This window comes from Diabrotica virgifera, chromosome 2 (genome assembly GCF_917563875.1).
Source record: "Diabrotica virgifera virgifera chromosome 2, PGI_DIABVI_V3a".
Lineage (NCBI taxonomy): Eukaryota > Metazoa > Arthropoda > Insecta > Coleoptera > Chrysomelidae > Diabrotica > Diabrotica virgifera.
In genome coordinates this window covers 125,662,547-125,688,197 of record NC_065444.1, presented here as the reverse complement: position 1 = coordinate 125,688,197, position 25,651 = coordinate 125,662,547, and the positions used below count along the sequence as shown (strand labels likewise).

General features: G+C 33.0%; 1 protein-coding gene across 1 annotated transcript in view; it reads left to right on the top strand.

The window, feature by feature from the left end:
• The window catches only part of LOC114339749 (glucose dehydrogenase [FAD, quinone]-like), a 97,087-nt gene that overhangs the window by 30,406 nt on the left and 41,030 nt on the right, over positions 1–25,651 (top strand). Inside the window, exon 4 of the mRNA XM_050644841.1 lies at positions 8,200–8,331. Coding sequence (XP_050500798.1) covers positions 8,200–8,331 — 132 coding nt within the window. The remainder of the gene's footprint in view (positions 1–8,199; positions 8,332–25,651) is intronic.

Sequence of the window (25,651 nt, the reverse complement as noted above, 5' to 3'; positions counted from 1 at the left end):
AGACTAATAACACATCTCTATTACAATCAGCGAGCAATAGTAAGAATTGAAACAGAAACATCTGAAGAAATGGAAATAAAAAGAGGAGTCAGGCAAGGCTGCATACTATCACCTCTATTATTTAACGCTTATTCTGAAGAGGTAATGCGAGAAACTCTGGAAGATGAAACAGTCGGCATAAGAGTAAATGGAGTCTTAGTTAACAACATCAGATATGCAGATGATACAGTAATAATAGCCGATAATTTACAAGACCTGCAAATACTCATGAGTAAAATAGTAAGGTGTAGTAGGGAGTACGGACTCTCTCTCAATATCAAAAAGACAAAGTTTATGAAAATTAGTAAAAACAACCATAATACTAACGAAATCTTGATAGTAGAGGGCCAGCAGATCGAAAGAGTAAAAAAGTACACTTACCTAGGGACACTTATAACCGAAAATAATGACTACACTGCAGAAATCAAAGTCAGAATCGAGAAAGCACGTTCTAATTTTATGAAAATGAAAAAGGTCCTATGTAGTAAAGATTTAACATTAGCTCTTAAAGTACGCCTAACAAAATGCTACGTATATAGTGTACTATACTATGGACTGGAATCATGGACGTTAAATGTAGAGACAATGAGACGACTTAACGCCTTTGAAATGTGGACGTATAGAAGAATTATGAGGGTTTCCTGGGTAGATAGAGTTACGAACAATGAAGTACTGAGAAGAATAGGTAAAGAGAAGGAAGTTGAACTGACAATTAAAGAAAGAAAACTACAGTACCTCGGACATGTAATGCGGGGCGAGAAGTATGGCATCCTGCGACTCATAATGCAGGGAAAGATAGATGGCAGAAGAAGCATCGGCAGAAGACGAATTTCATGGCTGAAGAACCTGAGAGAATGGTTTGGATGCAGCTCAAAACAACTATTTAGAGCTACTGCCTCAAAAATTAAAATAGCTATGATGATTGCCAACCTCCGTAGCGGAGATGGCACCTGAAGAAGAAGAAGTAAACAGTCATGAAGCCACTAATGGCGACTAAATAAAACTATTGATTCTCAAAACACATTAATAATTTTTGAAGAAATTTCATTTTGGCGCAAAGTTTTAAAACGGGTCATCGACGTCTCCCTCTTGCTGGCTTCTACAAATATGCCATTTCGAGGTCACGATGAAACAAAAGATTCACAAAACCCTGGAATGTTTTTGGCAGTAATACAGCCTTTCGTAAAATGAATCATTTATAGGGACATACTGTATATTATGACAAAAATATTTTTAAATCTGTAGGCAAGTCAAAAGTGTAAAATTAACCTTAATTTAACAAGAGATAGTATTAATTCCTTAAATATACGGACAGCAGTAACACTGGTGGTATTTACTCATTATTTTCGTTTCACATGTCATACAATATATTATTACAAAAGTATATACAAATCCCACCTTGACACCGTAAGGTACAAGAGGACGGCTTAAGTAAGTAAGTAAGTAATACAAATCCCATATAATATGCCTACTTTATAGCATTTTCAATATCTTCCGTAAACCCAAACAGTGAGTTTTCAATTTTTTTTTCAAGGCGTCCAACTTTCTTTGAAGCGAAGCTCAATTGTTGAAATATGAAAAAACTCTCCTGTGGTGTTGTCCGTATGAGATGATATGCCAGTCTCTAATACATCATTGTCCTCTTTGTTAACTTTTTGGTTTATCTGTTCAGCCTACAAAAAAATTAATCCAATTTAAATTTTAGATCACAACTACACCTGATATGAATAACATTGTAACTCCACTTATAATGTTTTTTAACTATTGCTTAAATGACATATTATATAAAGGACAACTTTCATTTTGATCTAATAACTTCTATCCTATCTTATGTAAATATAAAGTTTTTGATAAAATAACCTCATTGTAAGTGCAAATTTTGAATCACTCGTTGGAAAAAACTGTAAATTTCTATTATTGATGATTATTTTTATAGAAACATTGTTACATCTATATAATTTATGAGTGAACTAACTTCCACTGATAAAAATAAGATACCTGATGTTCACAGTGGATTACATGCTCAAGAAGCATCAACAGCGGAAACCCCTTCATCCATCAAAGGCATTAGTTTATTATTAGATACGTCTGCTCTTAGATACGCCTAGAAGAACAAATTCCCAAAGAAGAAAAATCTTGGAAAGAAGAGACAAAGAGATCCAAGTGGTACCAAAATGAATATTTTGAAGAAACTGAGGAACTCTGACCAAGAATACACTAGAAAAACTGGAAAATTAACGTAAATGAGAGAATTGGGACCTCGATGTGACGATAAATGTAACATTAACTGTAAATCAAAATTATCTAAAAATGAATGATTCAATTTATTTAATAATTTTTGGGCAATAGCTGATCATTATAAACAGAGTGATTTATGTAGAGCATACTTATGCAGACATGTTCTCAAACAACACAGAAAAGTTAAAATGGTCGAGGAGAAACTGGACATATGAATATAATTTGCAGTTAGCAGAACACCAACACCAAGTTCGTAAGAAACATTTTTGGATACTCTCCACATAACAGATATATGGTTAACTACGCTGTTCAAATAATCGATAGTCAGAAAGCTGGAGGGTGTATACCTGGAGATGGAGATATGCGTGGTTGCCACAAGAACAGAGCAAATAAATGCTGTAGACGAAAACGCACAGAAAAGCCATATGATTTAAACAGAACTAAGTCTAAATGACATCTTGGACTTTAATAATTATTTATGATATAAGTGTTAAAAGTACACGTTTAAGGCACGCATGTGAAAGTTTGAAGAATGAGCGATAGCGAGTTCTGCAATTCACATGAGTGCCTTAAAAATGTACTTTTTAACAAGCATATCATACAATATTTTTTCTACAAAAGCAATTACAGGACAATATCTACAAAAACTTTTACTTGAACTTGACTGGCATTCCATTTTTATTATTTTTTTGACATTACATCAAAATTGCCTAGACGGTCAATACGAACTGCAGTGCCATAAAAATTTTAAAGCACTAGTGCCTTAAAGTAGCATTTTTAACGCTCGTATGGAGTGCTAAAAATTGCATTTTTAACACGGTTGCAGACAAATAAATATTAAACAAAATTATTGGGATTTAGAATTATATAGAAGAATGACACGGTTTCCGATCAATCGATCGAAAGTATATAAAAATAGGTAAAGAACAACCACATGTTCTCAGTTTTCAGTACAATCTTGTTTCCGAACAATTATCATTTATAAACCTAGAATACAAACCAAAGTTGAGCAAAATTATCAAATCCGGGAATAAAAATATACAAGATTTATAGGAACTTCAAATTCCTTTAGTTGCACAACAGAATTCACAATGTATTACTTCCCATTACTACCTCAAAATATAAAGATCTTGTTGCTTTGTGTTCTAGTAAAGCTGTACCAAAGCAATATTGTAGTTTTTATTTGAACAAACACAATATTCGTGTGATGACTCTGAATAAAAGTTTGCTAGGGGTTATTTTTTAAATAAAATATGATAAATTGTTTCATAATTTGTAAATGTTCATTTTGTAGTAAACAAATCCAACATTATTTATCATTTTATTTACGTCAATATGTCTATCTCTATCTATAAGCTAGGTTCCTACAGCCTCTGTCGTTCTCGCATTTCGACCGCCATCGTTTTCTGTCCATCCATTCGTCTTCTTTGATGGCTCTATCTTTCATGATGTGCCGTACATTTTCTTCCCAGGCAACTGAAGGTCTTCCCCTTCTTCTTCTTTGGTGTGGTATGTAATTCAAAGCTTTCTTTGGCCATCTATCTTCATTCATTCGTTTCACGTGACCATACCACGTTAGTTGTCTACACTAGGTTCGCTTTCAGGATGCAGTAGAAATAACCAAACTAAGACACGTTAAATGCCACTAGGAGCACAACCGAATTATAATTTACAATGTATATACATTGTAAATCCCAAATCATGATTTCCAAAGTTTATAAATTGTAAATTATGATTCGGGAGTGCTCCTAGTAGCATTTAACGTGTCTTGGTTTGTTTATTTCTACTGCATCTTGAAAGCGAACCTAGTGTAGTTTCAATTATATCTACACTGGAATATACAGTATGTGTCCTCCTTCTAATATCTTCATTCCTGATGTGATCTTTTTTAGATATACCACACGCTCTCCTTAGATAATCCATTTCGACTATGTACTTCTATTCTTTTTCTATCTTTTTTTGTCATCTGCCAAACTTCTGCCCCATAAGTCATAATAGGCTCTACCAAGGTACGATAGATTGTCAATTTCGTTTTTTGTCTTATATCTTTAGACCACAGCTCTTTTGGTAGTGCCTTCTTTAGATATTATAGATCCGAGAAATTTATATTCATTACTTATTTTTGTGGTTCTAATTTCTAACTCTGGATCGTCTTCATCATCCCCTATTTTAAGATACTCTGTCTTTGACATATTCATATTGAGGCCCCATTTTTCATATTCTCGGAGACAGACAACATCCTTGTTTAAGCCCCTTTGATATAGGGAATGATTCAGATATAAAGTTTCCTTCTTTAACGACACTTCTTGCATTTTTGTATATATTTGTCAATGTTTGAAACAGATAATAATAATCTCTTTATTTTGATATTTACTCATTAGTTACCATTTATATGCACCTAATCAAAGAAACAGTCTTTGTTGAAATATCATTGTATAAAACACTTAATACTATACAATGATCTTCATCTAAAGCTCAAAAGTGGCATTACAACTCGACTTAAATCAGGACCATAAATGCTAACAACAATGTGATACATGAAAGTGAAAAGCTGAGAAAAAGTTATAAAAGATGGATTAAACAAATTGGAGCTGGAGCACCACATGAGCTGATGGTTTATTGCATATAAGGAGACAGTCTATTACCACCGTACTTTACTCAGCTGAGAATATTTTTTAACAAAAAATCAAAATATTAAATGTTATAATCACTCAAAAGCTTGTCATTTCTATACAAATTTGCCAACATTCTTCATTATTTATTTTTTAATTGTTATATCCACTTGAAAAAGCATAAGATAACTATTTTTAAAACACTTACCATCAATAAAATATACTCGACTCTCTGATTCTTTAGTTTTGTATGAGATCGTCCCGCTTGATTGATGTTATCCACAGATCTATTTTATAACACAGAATTTTATAACACAACAGCCACATCAAACCACAGCTGTGCTACATCCGCCATATTCGATCATTTTTGGCATGTCATTTGAACACCCAATTGACCCAATCAGAGCAAAGGTATAACGCGCGTGCGTCCGGCCCTAAGGATTTTGATGAAAAATTCACTCCCATCGCGCCTAAAGAAGTATAACTTCAAAAATGTACTTGAAATATTGATTTCAACCCCTACGCCCCCCTTAAGGATAGCTATGACACGATTTTGATAGGCAACCCATGCTAGAAATATTTGTATATGTATGAAATTTAATTAAAAAAAATGTTTCATCCGGAAAGCAGGTGGGTACAGATCGACCTATATGCCGATCACGTACTAGGAAAGGAGGTTAATAAAATTGATTAAAATTGTGACTAAATCTGATTAAAAACGTAACACCACTATAATGATTAAGCCACAAATTGTGAAGTAAAAAGTAAATACAAAAATAACCCATTAATTTAATTCTCAACTGTAAATTGTTAAATGTGACAAGAAAATTGACTGAAGGCGACATCTCTGGATTGGAATGGTAACTAATTTGCTGTCTTTTGACCTTGACCATTTACGTGAAGGGTTAAAAGTATGTATGGTTTGTGGACCTGACACAAGGCCGCGGCTACCATGTGTGCAAAGTGTGTATCGCACACGGGCGGCCGATTATAGGGGCGGTCAAAAGCAGTCCACTGATGATATTTTTTTTAAACGAAAATAAATTCAAAAAAACAAATAGTAATGATTCAGATACTTCTATAAACTCTAATATTCTAAACAATCTAAAGAAAAATGCCAGAAAATGTTATTTGGTATATGAACTGCGCTTTTGCAGCTGTAGTCATAAAGTAGTTCTGGAAATGCTTTTTAATCCAAAGTGGCTGACGGTTTCGGGACTTTAAGGATATTTTTATCTACGTGGTCCATATGCGAATTTTTCAAATTCTGAACATTTATGATTTGTTAAGAGAGGACAATTTGTTACGACACGACAATAGGATATTTTCCTAGAATTTAGATAAGTGCTTGTTAAGTTGATCTCATTGAGTAATAAAAAAGTCTTTTTTATTACTCGATGGTTTAAAAAAATCATATTTATTACTCGATGGTTGCTCTGTTATAATATTGTTCCTTTAAGCTTATGTATGGTTATAGATGGGTTATAGTTCAGTCAAAGTTGAGAATTTGATGATTTTAGACACGCTTTTGATAAACGATTTTGTTTGTAATAGATATATAGTAGTGTGCTTGTTTCTTTTGCACACTACTGTATTTCAAATAGGCCTGGACCCCGCGTGCCAAAAAAAAGTCGATTAATAGCAAGCTGAAAATTTGTTAATAGCTTAACGGTGTCTAGTCGTGCAAACTTTGATGTACGGGAACACTGGAACAGGGGAAGTTTTAATTGTGGAACAGTTTAAAAATTTGGAACGTCAGATTACGAAAACGTCCCATGTATTTTGTCAGACAGAATATCCAATTGATTTGTTACCCTTTCATTATACTCTCATGCAAAAATCAGACTGCTATTACTAACCAACATGATTCCTGTCATTTGACATGTTCTTCGTGTTTCACTCATTAAAATGCCCAGTTGATCAGAGACACCAGTCTGATTTTTGCATGAGAGTTTAATGAAATGATAACAAATCAATTGGAAGTTATGTCCGACAAAATACATGGAACGTTTTCGTAGTCTGACGTTCCAAATTTTTAACCTGTTCCACAATTAAAACTTCCCCTGTTCCAGTGTTCCCATACATCAAAGTTTGTCAGAATAGACACCGTTAAGCTATTAACAAACTTTCAGCTTGCTATTAATCAACTTTTTTTTGGTACGCGGGATCCAGGTCTAAAAGTAACGTCGAAATCAGAGCAATTATTTTTCATATACCCGTTACGATCACGATGTATCTCCTACACATTTTTTTAAATACTAGTACCTATGTTGAAACGACTAAAGTGTTAAAAGGGGGCGGCAAATATTAAGTTGCACACGGGCGGCCAACACTTTAGCGGCGGCCCTGCCTGACACCGACTGTTGTAACATTTTTCCTCTTTCCTACTTGCTTTTTATAGTCTGATCTGATAAACAGCATCACATCTCCCACAACTTTTGCTTATAACATCCATGAAAAATCCATACACTACAATCTCTGAGACTAGAGCTACCGTGATATTTCAATGTGTTAGCTTCCTACAGGGTGTTGCTCAATTTACTTCTATAGGGTGAAATCAACATCATCCCCATCACCATTCTATAATTCCACACTCCAAGGTAGTTGCAATTTACATTGCACTTTAGTTTGCGATACTACATTCGAATCGATATCGCAATACGCAATAATGGAACTAAAATAGCCTAAAATAGCCTAAAATAGCCTATTGGAATCGAAAAGAGAAATCAGTTATCAGTGTTGTCAAATGGATTTCTGTTTAGGTCAGAACATTTATTATTAACGCGTGCGGGGACGAAAATTTCCCCCTTTTTTTCTCTGAAGACATTATTTTCTTTAGAGGTAACTTATCCAATTTTTCACCGGTATTACTTTTTAAAAAACCGGTTATAACTGGGAAAACCGGTTATTGCGGAGTAAAAAACCGGTTTTAGGTTGTAACCGGTAGATTTTTTTCTCCTTAACTTGCACAGAAAAAAGATGCCTTGAAATATAGGGCATGGAGATTAAGAGAGTAATAAAAAAAAAGCAGGACTAACAATAAATCTTTAAATTTTTACTCAGTCGTCAGGAATATTATTCGTTCGTGACGTTAAACAAAAATAAATCACCTATGTAATAATTTAATCCTTTTGTCAAGTACATAATAAATTAATGCATATTAATTTTGTATTAAAATGTAAATATATTATTGATATCACAAAATATATTGCGTTTTTTTATAAAGCTGACGTTTATATTGGCGAAACAAAAAATAATATACTAAAAATGAAATTGAAGACAATACTCTTAATCTCGTGTTATGTTACAGTAACACATACACAAATAACCGAGACAATCAAACACTATGAAGATATTATAGAAAAAGGTATAAAGGATAGTGCAAATCATAAGGCACCTAAAGATGCAAGTATCTATAAAGCCCGTAAGAAACCAATTAAGAGTAAGCATTTGATTTTAGTTAATTAATATAGCATTTAGGTGTTTATATAATATATTAATATGTTATAATAACATGTTATATGTTAATATCACATACGTTGGTGGCGTAGTGATCAGTGTGTTGTATATTCGGAATCTTTTTCACATCCCTCTACAACAATATAAAGTTTTATTATGTTATACTTACGGTGACCATATGTACTTATTTAAGTAGGACAGTACTTATTTTTAAATATTGTCCTAATGTACTTTAAAACTTTTCTAAGGACACGCGAATGTACTTATTTTTTCTAAAAAATGAATATTTTTATCTTTTACTACTTTTAAACAAATTTCTTTGTATACTGTTCCAGATATTGCAGCTTTTGTGTCTTGATGGTTTCCAATATTTCCATTCTTTTGTTGACTGTTCTCATGACTTCGTTGTTTGTTACAGGCTCGGTCCATGCTATCTTCAGGTACCTTCACCCACAGTTCAAATGCTTCCAACTTTTTAGTAGTCGACGCGTTAATTGACCATGCTTCTATCCCGTAAAGCAGAGTCGAGAAAATATAACACCTTGCCAGCAGCCTAACTCTCAAGTCTTAATTATCGAACTTTGATTTATTTGGAGTAATCGTTTGTGTGATTAATTATTGTGCCAAGATAGTTGTAGTTTTCAACTTGTTCTAAAGTTTTACCTTTAATTGTCAGGCTTTTATCATTATTTTGGGTTTTTGATATCCTCATAAATTTAGTTTTCTTGATGTTTACTGATAATCCATATTGTTCTCCATACTCAACTATCTTGTTCATTAGCTTTTGGAGGTCTTGGAGGTTGTTCGCTATTATGATAATGTCGTCCGCATATCTAATGTTGTTAATTGGCGTTCCATTTAGGTACCTTTATTCCTGCTGTTCCTCCCTCAAGAATTTTTTTTCATAATTTCTTCAGAGTATGCATTTAATTGTAGTAGTGACAATACACACCCCTGTCGCACTCCTCTTTTACTTTCGAACTCTTCTGATGTGTGTTCGTTAATGTGTATGCCTGCTGTTTATAATATAGATTTGTTATAATTCAAAGGTAATTGTATTGTAATTGTTTTTCTTTGAAGACGTCCATTATCTCTTTGTGGCGGACTTTATCGAAAGCCTTGTTGTAATCAATGAAACAGACGTACATATCCTAGTTCATCCAAGCATCTCTGGATTAGTAGTGTAAATCCAAAGTGGGTTTCTTCAATATCCATATCAAGTGTTTGGTAAATGCGTTTATGAATGATCTTTAAAAACATTTTAAGTGTGTGAGACATCAGGCTTATGGTGCGGTGGTCGTACACAAAACTTCACTGCACAAGTGAAACATTTTTACACAAAATGTGTAACGTACCTAGAAAACTGAAGTACAAATTTTCATGAATTTAATATTCAAAAGCATAGATCTAAAGCGGGCTCCACACTCTCGGCGAAGTTACTTCGCCAAAGTTGACCGTAGTCCGAAGTACCCGTCTACACACTCGTTCTATTTCGCGAGGAAGTGCGATACCGACAAAGAGCGGTGCCATACCGACAAAGATCTCTTTGACCAGACCGACAGAGAATGGAAGTAGAACGAAGTGAGGCAAAGTTACACAAGGTGGCCGTCTACACTCTCGTACTTGTTGAACCTCTATCGACGTCGGCGAGAGTGTAGAGCTCGCATAAGAAATGAAATAACATGGAACGATGTTTGTTATTCTCTCGAAGCTTTTAAATTGTATATCAAGGCAACCATGTTAAACGAAGATCAACTCTTTGACGAACTGGGAATTTTGAAAGACGTGGCTAGAAGTGAAAAAATTTCTGAGTGGAACAGAGAAGAAAAAAATAGTCAGGATCGATGGCTTAAAGTTTTTAAGTGTGTAGATCAATTCAAACTGAAAAACTTACAAATATTATGCGAATTTATTTTGTGTCTTCCGGGTACTAGTGCGGCGTTTCTGTAATAAATAATTATTATTGGACGTCGCAAAAGTCACAAATGTCCATATCCACTCTTAAGGCAGCGATGCTGGTGTACGCAAATTTTGATGAGACTTGTATGAAATGTTTCAATTACTTTAGTCGAAGCCGGACCTTCTTAAATTAATTTTAAGTTCAGAAAAATATGAATGATGCAAAGAACCGGAAGAAGATGAGGCTATTCCAGGTCCCTCATCTAAAAACTCTTAATTACAGGCTTGTAACTTTTTCAAAGTTAATGTAATGTGTTATGTTTAGTTTAATTGATATAATTTTTTGTTTAGCTACATAGTTTATTTATTTTTAAAGCCAAAAAGTTATATTTGTCCAATAACAAGATACATTTTGCGTTTTTAATACATTTTTGTTTTTGGTACTTTTTTTTCTTTAAAAAGATATGGCCACCGTAGTTATACTAGTCAATTGAAATGTTACATTTTTTAGGCCGTGCTTGCATTTGTTGGAGGGGTCAATTTTTTTTTTATTGTGTAGAGGAGATCAGTAGGAGCTTAAGGTCAAGTTTTTGGGGTCGCCACCCTTGTGGGTGGCAAAATCTAATGAAACATAAAATGTAGCAAATTAAATTTTCTACAGTTTTGTTTCTATTACTTTGTATCGTCAAGTGACCAACAAAAAATATATAAAAGATATAAACAGAAATAAGTTAAAAAAATTTAACAAGTTTCCTTTTGGAGGTTATAACTTTTTTTCAGTTCATTTTAAAATAAAATAACATTATAGCAATTTTGTAGAGGGTTTCTCAGCGAACAATTTTCACTATAAAGTTTAATTCTATTTATTTATATAGGTGTTACAGCGCTCCAAACTTGACCAGATTCTCGAATGCTCATAGGGATATAATAAAAACAAAAGTTAGGCTTACTTTTCTATCTATATATATTTTTTAATTCATACAATTTATTATGATTTTAACATTCCTATGCTATTATTAATATGTTACCTTTTGGAGGTTATAACTATTTTCAGTTCATTTTACAATAAAATAACCTTATAGCAATTTTGTAGAGTGTTTTTCAGCGAATAATATCCACTATAAAGTTGTTTAATTCATAGGGATACAATAAAGACAAAACGTTAGGCTTACTTTTCTATCTATATATTTTTATACATACAATTGATTATGATTTTTACATTCCTATGCTATTATTAATATATTTTTGACCTTTCTCTCCACTATAAAACTTATAGCGTATTAAGCATATTATATAAAAGGCACAAGAAGTTGTTTGAGGACAAATTCGCCGGTCCAGAAGATGAAGGACGCAACCAAAAAATGCAAAATTCTTCAGAAGAGCAAAAAAACGATTTTTGAATATTTAAAATAGGGATTAAATTAATAGTCCATTCTTTCACGGTTTTTGCTCTAAATTTTAAAGAACCGCTTGGATTGACATGAAATTTGGCATACGTATAGCTTACATGTCAAAGAAAAAAAGTGATATTGTGCCGATGTGTGCTTTTGCCTTGGGGTGACAAAAATATATGTCCAAAATAAGTCCGGAAATGGGTAAACTGACTAATTTTAAGTAACTTTTGTTCTATAGAGGTTTTTCACCAAGTCAACACTTTTTGAGTTATTTGCGAGTGAATATGTTCATTTTTCAAAAAAATAACCACATTTTTAGACGGTTTTTCGCAAATAACTCAAAAAGTTAGTATTTTGTCAAAAAAACGTTCTTAGCAAAAATATAGCCTATAAAAAAGTAAAAAAATGGTGTACGTGTCAGGTCTCTGGATCTCGCAGAACCAGAGTTATAGCCAATGAAAAATAGATTCATATACACCAAATTTCAAATAGAATATTTCGACGTAAAATATCCAAAAAATTAAGCACTTTTTGGGAAAAACCCATTATAACTTTTTTAAAGTTTTTTAAAAAAGCTTTATTTCCGTTTTTACAAAAAGTTTATAGCTTTAAATTTAAGCAAGTTACGCTTAAAATAAAGTTGGTCCCTTTTGTTTTTGCAAAAAAAAATCGAGAAGACCACCCCCTAATTAGCAACTTAAATGAAATTAATCGTTACCGCTCAACAAATTATTTTACTTATGTTGTGTTTATGTGATCTGTAAGTTTCATCGATTCAAAGTGCTTATTTTTGAAAAAATTTGGTTCAAAGTAAAATTTTTAAAAATTTTAATTTTGAAAAATATGCTTTTTTTCAGAATAACTTAAAAATTATTAGAGATACCAAAAATCTCGAAAAAAAAAAGTCAGATTTGGTTTTCTGAATATCATGTATTTTTTTGTTTTTCTGTTAGACAAAAATTGATTGAGATTTGGTGTTTCGAAATTTGCATACATTCGTGATCAGTGACTCGTTCAACCCCCTTTAACTACAGCCCTTTCAATAATAAGCACTTTGAACTGATGAAACTTACAGATCATATAAACAATATATACACGAGTCAAGAAACTTGTGAAGTCGTAACGATTAAGTTCATTTAAGATACTAATTAGGGGGTGATTTTCTCGGTTTTTTTACCAAAACCAAAATGGACTAACTTTATTTTGAGCGTAACTTGTTTAATTTTGATGCTAGATTTTTTTTTAAATAAAAATGAAGCTTTTTTTAAACACTTTAAATAAGTTGTAATAAGTTTTCCCCGAAATGTGCTTCATTTTTGGTTATTTCACGTTAAAGTATTCCATTTGGAATTTGACGAATATGAACCTATTTTTCATTAGCTATAACTCTGCTTCTACTAGGTGTAGAGACGTGATATATACACCATTTTTTAAAATTTTTCACAGGCTATATTTTTACTAAGAATGTTTTTTCGACAAAATACTTACTATTTGAGTGATTTGCGATTAACCGTCTAAAAGCGTGGTTATTTTGTTGAAAAAATGAACATATTCACTGCCAAATAACTTGAAAAGTATTGACTTAGTGAAAAAACTCTATAGAACAAAAGTTACTTAAAATTAGCCAGTTTATCGATTTCCTGACTTTCTTTGGACGAATATTTTTTCACCCACAAGAGGGGGTGAAAACCACCCCCAGGGCAAAAGCACATATCGGCACAATATCACTTTTTTTCTTTGACTTGTTAGCTATGTGTATGCCAAATTTCATGTCAATCCAAGCGGTTCTTTAAAATTTAGAGTTTTGCAATCTTTTACCGTTAAAGAACGGACTATAAGAGTAATCGTCCAGGAGAATCGGCATGGCGTTTGTTTTTTGACAACGATGGCTTTTATTTTCATCGATATTGGTTCGAATTTCATTATCTTAATTTAATCGCCCCATTTTCAACCCTATCTACAATTGCGTCATTATGCATCTGACACAAGGTCTAACGTAGCGCGTATTTCAGTAACGACGCGACTACCCTATAGTGGCTCAGTACATTTTTTTAGTTCGGTCGTTTTTGTATCATCTGTACATAATATTTTAGAAGTTAATTCACAATAAACAGGAATTGAGAAAATTTGCAGTTACGTCATTCTTCCTCCATACAGGACTGAATATCTGCCTGTGAGCAGTCGGTTCCCTCTACTTAACTTATTCTTACAGTTGTGCAACCTATTTCGCCACGTGAAGTCGTATTAAAAATTGTGAAAAGTATTTTGAGTTTTATAGATAATACTATTGAGAGTCTTGTGGGTAAAATTTATATCTTTATGATTAGATAAGCATTTTGTGTTTTTTGTAAGCGCGCATCATGAGTGGTGGTTATTTTATTTGTAAGAAACCTCTGAGGAAAATTATTTGTCAGTGGGAAAGTCGAGCCATCTTTACTCAATGTTGTCGGCGAACGTTTTTCGTCTCTTTATATGGCGGAAATAATGACGATTCTCTGGAAACCATGAGATACAAACGATTCGCTAAAACAGTGACAAAAAATGCATTTAATCTCTTCTCACTTCCTCCAACACAAGATGCAGCCCGATTTCACAGACTCCGAGTGTATCACAAGATTCAGTCATGGCTCGGTAAACATTGTGATCCAGAAGATTTGGGCTGGAAAAACATTGAAAATTTTAAATACCAATCCAAACTTTTAAGCCTCCAGTACCCCTGAGCTTATTTAATTCATCTTTTGCAGATTCAATGGAAATTGGAAGTGCATGTGGTTGCCAAAAAGCAGACCTCAAATGTTCAGCAGTGTGTCTCCATTATGGTGGTGAAAGTTGCAGCAACATCGTGGACATATCAACATTAATTATTAAAGAAAATGAATTGAAAGATGATTTACCGACAGTGACGCCAAATCTAACTCTCATTATACCACAAAAATTCACCTCGGATACTGATTCAGATCTTGACTCGCAGCCTGGACCATCGAAAAAAATGAAAAAAATAATAACTATGATAGATCTTTTTCAAGATGTAATAATAAATAATATTATTTTGTCTAGAAATTGTCTGTGGATTAGGCCTATTGGGGATACCACACAAAAAACGCGCCTCCAGACTCTACCTCATAGGTGGCGGGGAAAAGGGTCGCCCCGAAAAGGGAAAATAGCTTAATAGTAGCATAGGAATGTTAAAATTATAATAAATAAATATATAGATAGAAAAGTATATAAGCCTAAGGTTTTGTTTTTATCGTATTCTGAACGTATCGTATTTGGTATTATCGTATTTTGACCGGAAAAAAAGTTATAATCTCCAAAAGGAAAGTTCTTACAAAATTTTCTCTTATTAAGAGAAAATACCCTACACATTAAAAAAATAAAATTGACTCCTCTAAGAAATGCAACCCTAAATGTAACATTTCAATGGACTATACAGGGTATATACAAAGTTATAAATAATTTTCTATAAAAATTGTAATAGACATGTTGAACTCCCTGTATACCTAATTAAAAAGAAGCACAATACTAATGATATATGGCTGCCACCTTTTTTATTGATTGGCAAAATTTTCAAAAGTTACTGATATTGCTAATTTTGTTTATATCGAATACAGGGTGAATCAAAACGCAAGTACATTATTTTCCCAGTATTTTTAAATAGAACATTATGTTTATGTCACTATGGAATAATAGTACCATTACCATACTTCAATTTTTATTTAATATTTCCTATGTCCAAGTTTATTAGTTTTTCATTTAAATATTTTCATTTTTCAAAGAAAATTATTATACTCAAGGAGTGGGATCAAAGCAAGAATGAACGTAGCCTATGGTAGGGGAGCCCAAGCGGGGATTTTTGCAGTTATTCGAGCGCGTCAGATTATCATATGGGGAGAAACCTGGTAGCCTGCAGACGTACCTCTACCATATATTGGCTCTTAACACAGGGAAGTTCGTTAAGGGGGGCACGAAAAAAAAATCTTTCCTTAAAAATACTCGAAATTGTCAGATTAAGATAAGGGAAGTTAAGTACATGTAAAAGAGTGTATATTTCAAAAATCTGACGATTTGAGCGGGGCGTAAGGAAATGGGTGAGTCAAAAATTTCACAAAAAAAAGCGAATATTTCGCGAAATGAACGTCAGATCGAAAAACTAAAAAATACGTCTCCAATGTTTTTCAAAAATCTATCGAATGGTACTAAACATGATGCCCCACGGAGAGGGGTGGGGGGTAAATTTAAAATTTTCATTACAAAGCCCGCGTTATTTAGCAAAATGAACATCAGATCGAAAAACTACAAAATACACTTTCAAAATGTTTTTGAAAAATCTATCGAATGGTACTAAACACGAGCCCCCACGGAGGTGGAGTGGGGTGTTACTTTAAAATCTTAAATGGGGCCCTCAAATTTTAATTGCGGATTTGGATCCTTTACGTAAAAATAAGAAACTTTTATTCGAGAAATTTTTTCGAATTATGGATATATGGCGCTATAATCGGAAAAAACGATTGTTGGAAATGGAACATTAAATTAAAAAATGGAAAGTCCCCACTAAAATGGAAAACTTTACTTAACTTTTTTTGGTTTTAGGACCTACTCTTCACAACCCAACAGGTCCCCATAACGCTTGAGTGACTGCAAATTTAGCATACTTTGCTCCCCTACCACTATAGAAGATGTTTTGTTTCTCCTGGACAGAACATAAATAAGCATCGACAATATTCTGACAAGGATGGGAAAAAGTAAGGAAGTCCTTTTGAAAATCAAGGAAATTAAGTTGGGTCATTTTACCATAGGAAAAAACTATGAGATTTTTTACAAAATAATTAAATAAAAACCTAAGGGTGAAAAGATAGATCAGTCAAACTTAAAATTAATGAATAAAAATTTTCATAGATGGCTTAGAGGGACGTAAACATTCATTTTCAGAGACTTACATCAGAGACAGAGTCCTGTCACATAACAGTCACCTGTCAAATAAAAAACCAACTAGATAGCTCATTTCAGCATTTAGAGGACCACTTTATAAGAAGAAGTTTGCATAAATGACAAATTATTTATTAGTACATTGAATCATGGTTTTTGCTCCAAATTTTAAATAACCTCTTGGATTGACATGAAATTTGGCATACACATGGCTAACATGTCAAAGAAGAATAGTGATACTAAGGGCCAATTTCTCATATCGATTTTAACTCCAGTTTAACCTGAACTTCTAGTAAACGTCAGTTTAAAGTCAAAATCGTCTTTCTCAATTCGCACATTCAACCGATGGCAGTTTAAACTTGAACGATGCTTGAACGGTGGAATTCGGCTGTTCAAAGATTTCAGAACTCAGTTCAGATGATTTCATGGACTACGCATGCGTTGTATTAACACGAAACGCTGTCATAATATAAATATATCCTATTTTGTTATATTAAGCCTAACGATAAACGATAACATTATTTTTGTTTTTATAATATTTATTTATAATTATTAAAATGACTATTTGACTATAAATACTTAAATTTAACTTTATTCAAAAACAGCATAAAAAAGGTAGTTCAAAATGGCGACAGTTTTTTACCTTTTGCCATCTATTGGCATTTCTCGAGAGCTGTAAAACGAGCGCTGACATGAACGTGCAATGAGAAATGCATTCCGAACAAAACCGTAGATCACCGGTGAACCTGGTTCAACTGAACCATAGATTACCGCAGGTATGAAAAATCGACCCTAAGCCAATGTGTGATTTTTCCCTGGAAGTGAGTTTCACCCCTTTTCGGGGGTGAAAAAATATGCGTTCCAAATAAGTCCGGAAATAGATAAACTGACTAATTCTAAGCAACTTATGTTCTATACCATGGGTCATTAGTTGGCGGACAGCGGTTCGCATCCGGACCCTAGGCTAGTTTTGTGCTGGCCGCGATTAAATTCAGAATATAGTGTTTTGCAATTTTGAAAATGTTTGGCTATGAAATTGTGTACTATGTTCGGCTCAACTTATGTGTGCGAAGCAGCTTTTTCAATAATGAACTCTATTAAGATTCGGTACATTAGGATGAGCCCAAAAATGCCGAAAACATATTTTCGGGGGCAAAAAGGTGATGTTTAAAAAAAATTTTAATGTCTGTCCAAAAATTTCGCTCGGCACCCTTCTGATTAGTTTAAAAGGGGATATTTTTTATCAAGAATCCGCAAAGAAACTGAATCAGACACAGGTAGCATTAACACCGGACCCCGCAAGTGTCATAGGTTTGCAAAACGGACCCTCAAGGGAATATAATTGATAACCCCACTAGCGGATCCAGAGGGGGTCACGCGGTCATGACCCCCGCAAAAATATTTAAAAGCCCACTTATCCTATTGGTGGTAAGACTAAAAGTGACCTTGCATCAGAGAAAAGTAATCACCATCAAGATCCGTGACCCCCCCAAAAAAAATTTCTGGATCCGCCAGTGGATGACCCCTGTTCTGATGTATTTTTTCATTAAGCTAATGCTTTTCGAGTTATTTGTGGGTAAATATGCTCAATTTTCAACAAAGAAAACACGTTTTTAGGCCGTTTTTTGCAAATAACTCAAAAAGTAAATATTTTATCGAAAAAAATGTTTTTAGCAAAAATATAGCTTTTAAAAAGGTTAAAAAATGGTGCACGTGTGAACTCTCTAGACCCAGTATAAGCAAAGTTGTAGTTAATGAAAAATAGGTTCATATCCGTTAAATTTCAAAGCTAATATTTCAACGTGAAATAACCAAAAATATATGCACTTTTTGGGTAAAACTCATTTTTAGTGTTTAAGAATATATTTATTTTTGTTTTTTAAAAAGTTTCTAGCATCAAAAGTAAGCAAGTTACTCTCAAAATAAAATTGGTCCATTTTTTGGTCCAAAAATCTCGGTAAAATCACCCCCCTAATTGGCATCTTAAATCAAAATAACCATTGCCACTTCACAAGTTACTTTATTTGTGTGTTATTTATACAAGAATAAAAAACCGCTAAACGTCGTAAAATTGAGTGGCGCATAGAATATTCCAGCTACAAAAGAGCTGATATGAATATTACGTGGCGCGAAAATGTATTTTCATTTTGATGGAAAATAAAATTCTAGTTTTACTTTGAAAGATTGTTTCCACAATATTTGCTAAATTTGAAGTAAGACGCTCCACAAAAGAGTAACTTTGATACAGTTTGCATTTTGAGGCTCTTTTGTGGCGCGTCCTACTTCAAATTTAGCAAATATTATGAAACAAATTTTTCAAAATAAAACTAGAATACCAAAATTAAAATACATTTTACCCTCACGTAATATTCATATCAGCTATTTTGTAGCTGGAATTTTCAAGGCGCCACTCATTTTTACGGCGTTTAGCGATTTTTTATTCTGGTATCAGGAGTTTTTCAATGTTTTTTACAAATTAAATGTATGAAGTTGAATTGTAATGTTTCTCGATTACACGTTAAGCGTTATAGTCGCCTTTGTCGCATTCATTTCCAAATGATGTAGTAGTTACACCAGACATGTGATAAGACAATCCGAGTTCATATCCCAGCCATACTAATAATTATGGCCGGCAAATGAACTAGGATGTCCCTATTAAACTTTGCGTCGTAACCACTACAACTACATAAACCATTTCAGCGATAATGGTTAAATGGATTATACTTTTGAAGCTCGATAACTTCTGAACAGCTTAACCGATTTTGATCATTAAACATGAGTTTGAAACGTATTGTCAAGTAGTACCTAATGCATCTATGGTCAAATATGATAACTGAAGGTATTACAGGAATTATTGAGCTTGAAAACCCGTTTTTCTCATAAGAAATAGATTTGATTATACTTATGAAACCTATAACTCAAAAACTCTAATTTTCTCAGAGATGAGTTATACACCGTTAGACGCGTCTAGAGTTCTCCTACAAACGATCAGTTATTAGCGCAATTTGTATGTTGAAATTTTGAGTAATTGTCGAAAAGCCAAAATTTTCAAAGTTTAAATTTTTTGTTTTTCGGCTATACTGAGCCGTGTGTAGGTATGATCTTCACCGCTTAGGCACCATTTGAAAGCTTAACTCAACGCTATTGATTTGGTGTATTTGCGGTTTTCCTGTCTCTTCTTGAACCTAAGATATATACGCCCAAAAAATTTGCCATTTTGTGTCTACCTAGCCCTAGCTGGCTTATGGGTGGTCAAAAGTCACAAACTACACCGGTTCTGAATCGGTCCCTCTTGAAACACAGAAAAAGAAATTCAGATCGGTGTAACTTTTCCACACACATACATACATATATATACATACATATCCACAAACATTTTCCCCTTTTTAAATAAAAATTAAATCATACTTCTGAGCTCGGTAACTTTTGAATGGTATAACAGATTGTAAAAATTAGACATGAGTTGGAAAGGTAATGATCAATACTATCAGAAGCCGCAAAGGTCGGACTTAAATATTTGAAATTTTTAGGAGTTTTGGGGACGAGAATGAAAAACAGACCAAAAATGTGAAGGGCCGTAAAAGCCACACCCTTGGACCAAAATGGAGAGTTGAAATATGGATGGACGAGTATTTTCCTAAACTATAAGATGGGATTTTGCCCAATGTTCAATTCAGTCAGATTTAGAAAATCGAAAATTTCGTGATATTACTCGAAATATACTTTAGTATCTAATTAACTACGATTGAACACAAACTTTGTGGAAATTCTCCCTAAACCCACAATCAAATAGTAACAACATGGAAGAATTCATAAAAGATTTGCGAGAAAAATTGGACAGAATGGAAGCAAGGGATACGAGGATAGAACAAAAATTGGATGGAATCCAAGAAGAGCTTAAAGAATTAAGAAATCAAAACCAGGAGCTCAAAAGAGAAAATATGCTACTAAAGCAAGAAATAAACCAACAGAGAGATAGAATGGAGAAAATTGAGAAAGAGATGAGAAGAAAAAACTTAATTATATACGGTCTTGAAGAAACAGAAAATGAAGATACCCAAATGTTGTCAAACAAAGTGCAGGAAGTCATGAACAAAATGGAAGCACATTGCAGAGCAGACCAAGAAACAACAGAAATTAGAAGATTAGGCGGTAAAACTAACAACTCGGAAAGACCGGTCCTTGTTGAGCTAACAAGTGGAAGTAAAAAAATGGAAATCCTAAAGGCAAGTGGGAAATTAAAAGGAATAAAATGGTTCGTGAATGAGAATTACCCAAAAACCATCTTGGAACAAAGAAAAATACTTTTAAAGCAAATGGAAGAAGCAAGAACAAAAGGGAGAGATACAGAGATACAGAAACTTATTGATGAGATACAAGAGGAAAGCAAAAGATTAAATATGACAAGCTAATAATAAACGGGGATGAACACGGAATAGAAGAAGTCAAAACATGGAATACTTCAAACTTCAATGGATGAACGAAGAAAGGAAAATATTACAGAAACTCCCATAGATAAATCTAGAGCCAGAACAATGAGTGATAGATTCCCTCACAGCGAAAATGACCAAAGATAAAAAATGATGAAATTAACCCATCCAGCAAAAAACTAAGATTAAAACCAGAACAATATACGGAGACAGGAACGGACAGGAAAGGACATGGAACAACCAGTACTATGAAAGAGCAAACAACGAGGATAACTAATAACAAGGAAGAAAATAAAAATGAAAACAAATGTCAAACGAGAATGGGTACATGGAATATAACCTCGATAACAGGAAAAGAACGTGAATTAACAGAGGAAATGGAAAGATTTGAGCTGAAGTTGATAGGAATAAGCGAGACGAAAAAAGTAGGAAATGGAATTGTCGATATCGGAGGGCAGCACATACTATACTATTCCGGAGTCCAGATAGGACAAAGGGCAAAAGAAGGCGTGGGAATAGTTGTAACGAAAGAAATGAATAGAAGAATAACCAAATTCAAACCAGTATCATCAAGAACCATATACATAAAAATAGAGTTCGAAGAAGGAGAATGTCACATAATACAGGTATATGCACCGGTAGAAGAAACAGAGCATGAAAAAACAGAACTGTTCTATGATGAGATACAGAAACTTATTGATGAGATACAAGAGGAAAGCAAAAACATCATTTTACTAGGAGACTGGAATGCAAGAATAGGAAATGACGAAAATATGGCATTAGGCTGCTTGGGAAGGTATGGAGAAGAGACGATAAATAGGAATGGTAGAAGAATGATAAGTTTCTGCCAAATAAATGACTTGTTAATACGTAACTCTTTCTGGCATCAACCAAGAAACGAAAAATATACATACGTAGCAGAAGAAAGAAATGCGAGAAGCATAATTGACTACATAGTATATCCTCGAGACGCAGACCTAACGATACAAAATATAAAAACAGAGAACGAAGCCGAACTCCGTACCCAATACAGACTAGTGACAGCAGAGATAAACATGAAACTAATGGAAATAATAGAGAGCTCTCAATATACAAGAATAGCAATACATAAGATGAAAAATATGGAAGTGAGGAAGTTATACCAAAGAGAGACAGATAAAATACTGGAACAGCATGAAAACAATGAGGAGATATGGAATATGGAAGAGAGATGGAAAAAATTGAGAGACACGTTATAGAATACTGCAAAACAAGTATGTGGAATAAGAAAGAATGGAAAATAAAAGAACTGGATGATGGAATAAGGAAATAAAGCAAGCAGTAAAAAAATTTAAATATCTTAAAATTTATTAGCGATACCAAAAATCACAAACAGTAAAAAATTGTAGGTTTTGCTATTCTTAATATTTTGCACATTTTGTTTTTCTGTAAGGCAAAAATTAGTTAAAATATGGCTGTTCAAAATTTGCATAAACTCGTGATTATTCTATTTAGTTTAAGCTCTGTCAACTACAGCTCCTTAAAAAATAAGCACTTTAAACCGATGAAACTTACAGATCATATAAACAATACGAGTACATAAACGAGTCAAGCAACTTGTGAAGTGGTAACGATTAATTTCATTTGGGATGCTAATTAAGGGGTGATTTTCACGATTTTTTTACCAAAAAAAGGACCAACTTTATTTTGAGCGTAATGTCCTTACTTTTAAGGCTAGAAACTTTTCTGGAAAATAAAAATATAGCTTTTTTAAACACTTTAAGAAAGCTATGATTAGTTTTCCCCAAAAAGTGCTTCATTTTTTGGATATTTCACCTTGAAATATTCCATTTGGAATTTGCCGAGTATGAACCTATTTTTTATTAGCTATAAGTCTAGAGAGTTATAGCTAGGCTTCTACTAGGTCTAGAGACCTCATGTGTACACCATTTTTTTTTAGTTTTTTATGGGCTCTATTTTGCTAAGATTTTTTTTTAGATAAAATACTTACTTTTTGAATTATTTTCAAAAAACTTTTTAAGAACGTATTTTTTTTTGTTGAAAAATAAACATATTTACTCGCAAATAACGCAAAAAGTATTAACTTAGTAAAAAATGCTATTAGTCCGATCAGGGAACGCAAAATTTTACGAAAACATCCAAATAAATAAAGGAAGGATGAAAATTTGGGAATAGGTAGTTGAAATTGTCTATTATTATATAAGAAAAAGATTACAATTCGACATCCCCTCCATTTTACAAAAATTGGAAAATACAGGGTGAAAATTTTTTCTCGGGGGTGAAAAAATATACGTTCAAAATAAGTCCGGAATTGGATAAAATGACTAATTCTGAGTAACTTTTGTTCTATAGAGTTTTTTTACTAAGTCAATAATTTTCGAGTTATTTGCCAGTGAATGTGTTCATTTTTAACCAAAAAAAAATGTTTTTGATGGTTTTTCGGAGATAACTCAAAAAGTAAGTGTTTTAACGAAAAAATATTCTTAGTAAAAATATAGCTTATAAAAAATTGAAAAAATGGTGTATGCGTAACGTCTACAAAACCCAGTAGAAGCAGAGTTGCAGCTAATGAAATGTAGGTTCTTCTTCGTCAAATTCCAAATCGAATAGTTCAATGTGAAATAACCAAAAAACGGAGCACTTTTCGGAGAAAATTAATTACAACTTTTTTAAAGTGTTTAAAAAAAGGTTTATTTTTGTTTTTTTAAAAAAAACTTCTAACATTAAAAGTAAGTGAGTTACGCTCAAAATATTGTTGCTCCCTTTTATTTTTTGGTAAAAAAATCGCGAAAATCACCCCTTAATTAGCTTCTCAAATAAAATTAATCGTTACTGCTTTACAAGTTACTTTACTTATGTATTGTTTATATTATCTATAATAAACCGGGAGATATTAACAGAAGTTCAACCACGATTTTCTAAGTCCTGCCCTTTGCAATACTGGAAGGTTAGAGAAGGTACTTACAATTTGTGGAAAAATTCACGGGTTTCCTGTGACATTTTCCTGTGAAAATTAGATTTTCCATGAAAAAAAAATTGGGAGTTGCAATGAATTTTTAAGTCCTGCCATGTCCATAGAATAACAGGATACTATCTGTTTTATGAAGAAAATTTTTTGGGCAGGACGGTTGCAAAAGGACTGCAAGTACTTGGAAGGGAAACGAGAAACGACCGTGCGCGAGTCGCGGAGAAATATTGCAACTATCTTAAGTAATTCATATTGTCAATTGAAATTGTAAAATTGACGTATATTTCATACCTTCTGTCATTGAAGCAGAAAAATTATATATTGCTCCACAATATTGATATGATATGCAATTATTATATAAAGGTAAATTTAATTAATTGTATTTTGCTTGCAGTACTGCATTTTAATAACTAATTTTATTTACTACATACAATTGTTTACGTTTGCATAACATAACCTGCATCTTATTTTTTCTTATTATTTTTTTGGACTATGGCCTTGACAATTATCCAGCAACCAGGACTAATATAATTGGCCAATATAATTAAAAGTGCGAATAAAAGTACAGAGCGTAGAAATAGAGGTCGCTTTGCCGAACTTGAACGGTCCCAATACAGATATACAAACATGTAATGAAAATAATGAAATTTTCATAATTTTCTAAGTCCTGCCAACTTAATAAATTAATCATATTTATTTCAAAATTACAAAAAAAATATTGGCATGACGTCACCTAATGTTTAACTGCACTTGTTTCTTGGAAAATTCTGTATAAAATTTTCACTCTGGTTCCGTGATTTTTTAAGTCATAAAATAAATTTTGTTATAAAATAAATAATTTTTGTAGACATTATTCAAAATGGCAGGATGCTTAGTTACACCACCTTTTTTACTATATATAGTTAAATAATTTGTAAGACAATTCGTGGAAAACTACACGATTTTCTAAATCATGCCATTTCGCACATATCTCAAGAAGGTTAATATAAATCTATTTTCAAAGAGGCAGGATGGTTGTATAGTTATTTCGTATAAAAAAATTAAATTGTGTGTCTGTAAAATTATTTCAGGGTGTTATACAAACATGTTCATATCACCAGGGCCGCGCCGTCCATAAGGGCGGAGAGGGGCGGTGCCCCTCGGCGCCGAAAAAAAGGCGCCGGCAGGTGTCGAAAAAAAAAATTTAACAATACCGAAATTACTTACCAGAAATATTAGTAATCTTTTATTATCTTGTAAAATTGAAAATTTACCAATCGTAGGTAGATATAAAAATAGCAGTTATTATTACTTTGATCCCCTAAGTGTACGAACCGTTATTTTTCTCATTAAACTGAACTTTTACTAGTATTACTCCATTCACTCACGGTAAAATATTGCAAAACCTCTGAATTTTAGAGAACAGCTTGGATGAACATGAAATTTGGCATACACATAGCTAACATGTCAAAGAAGAAAATAATATTGTGTCGACGTGTGCTTTCGTCCTAGGGGAGCAATATACGTTCAAAATAAGTCCGGAAGTGAATAAACTGACGAATTGTATGTAACTACATAATATGTATAAAGTTAAGTTGTTCTATAAAGTGTTTATATTATTTAAGTCAATATCTACCTTTCGAGATATTTGCGAGTGAATATGTTCATTCTTTAACAAAAAAAAACCACGGTTTTAGACGGATTTTA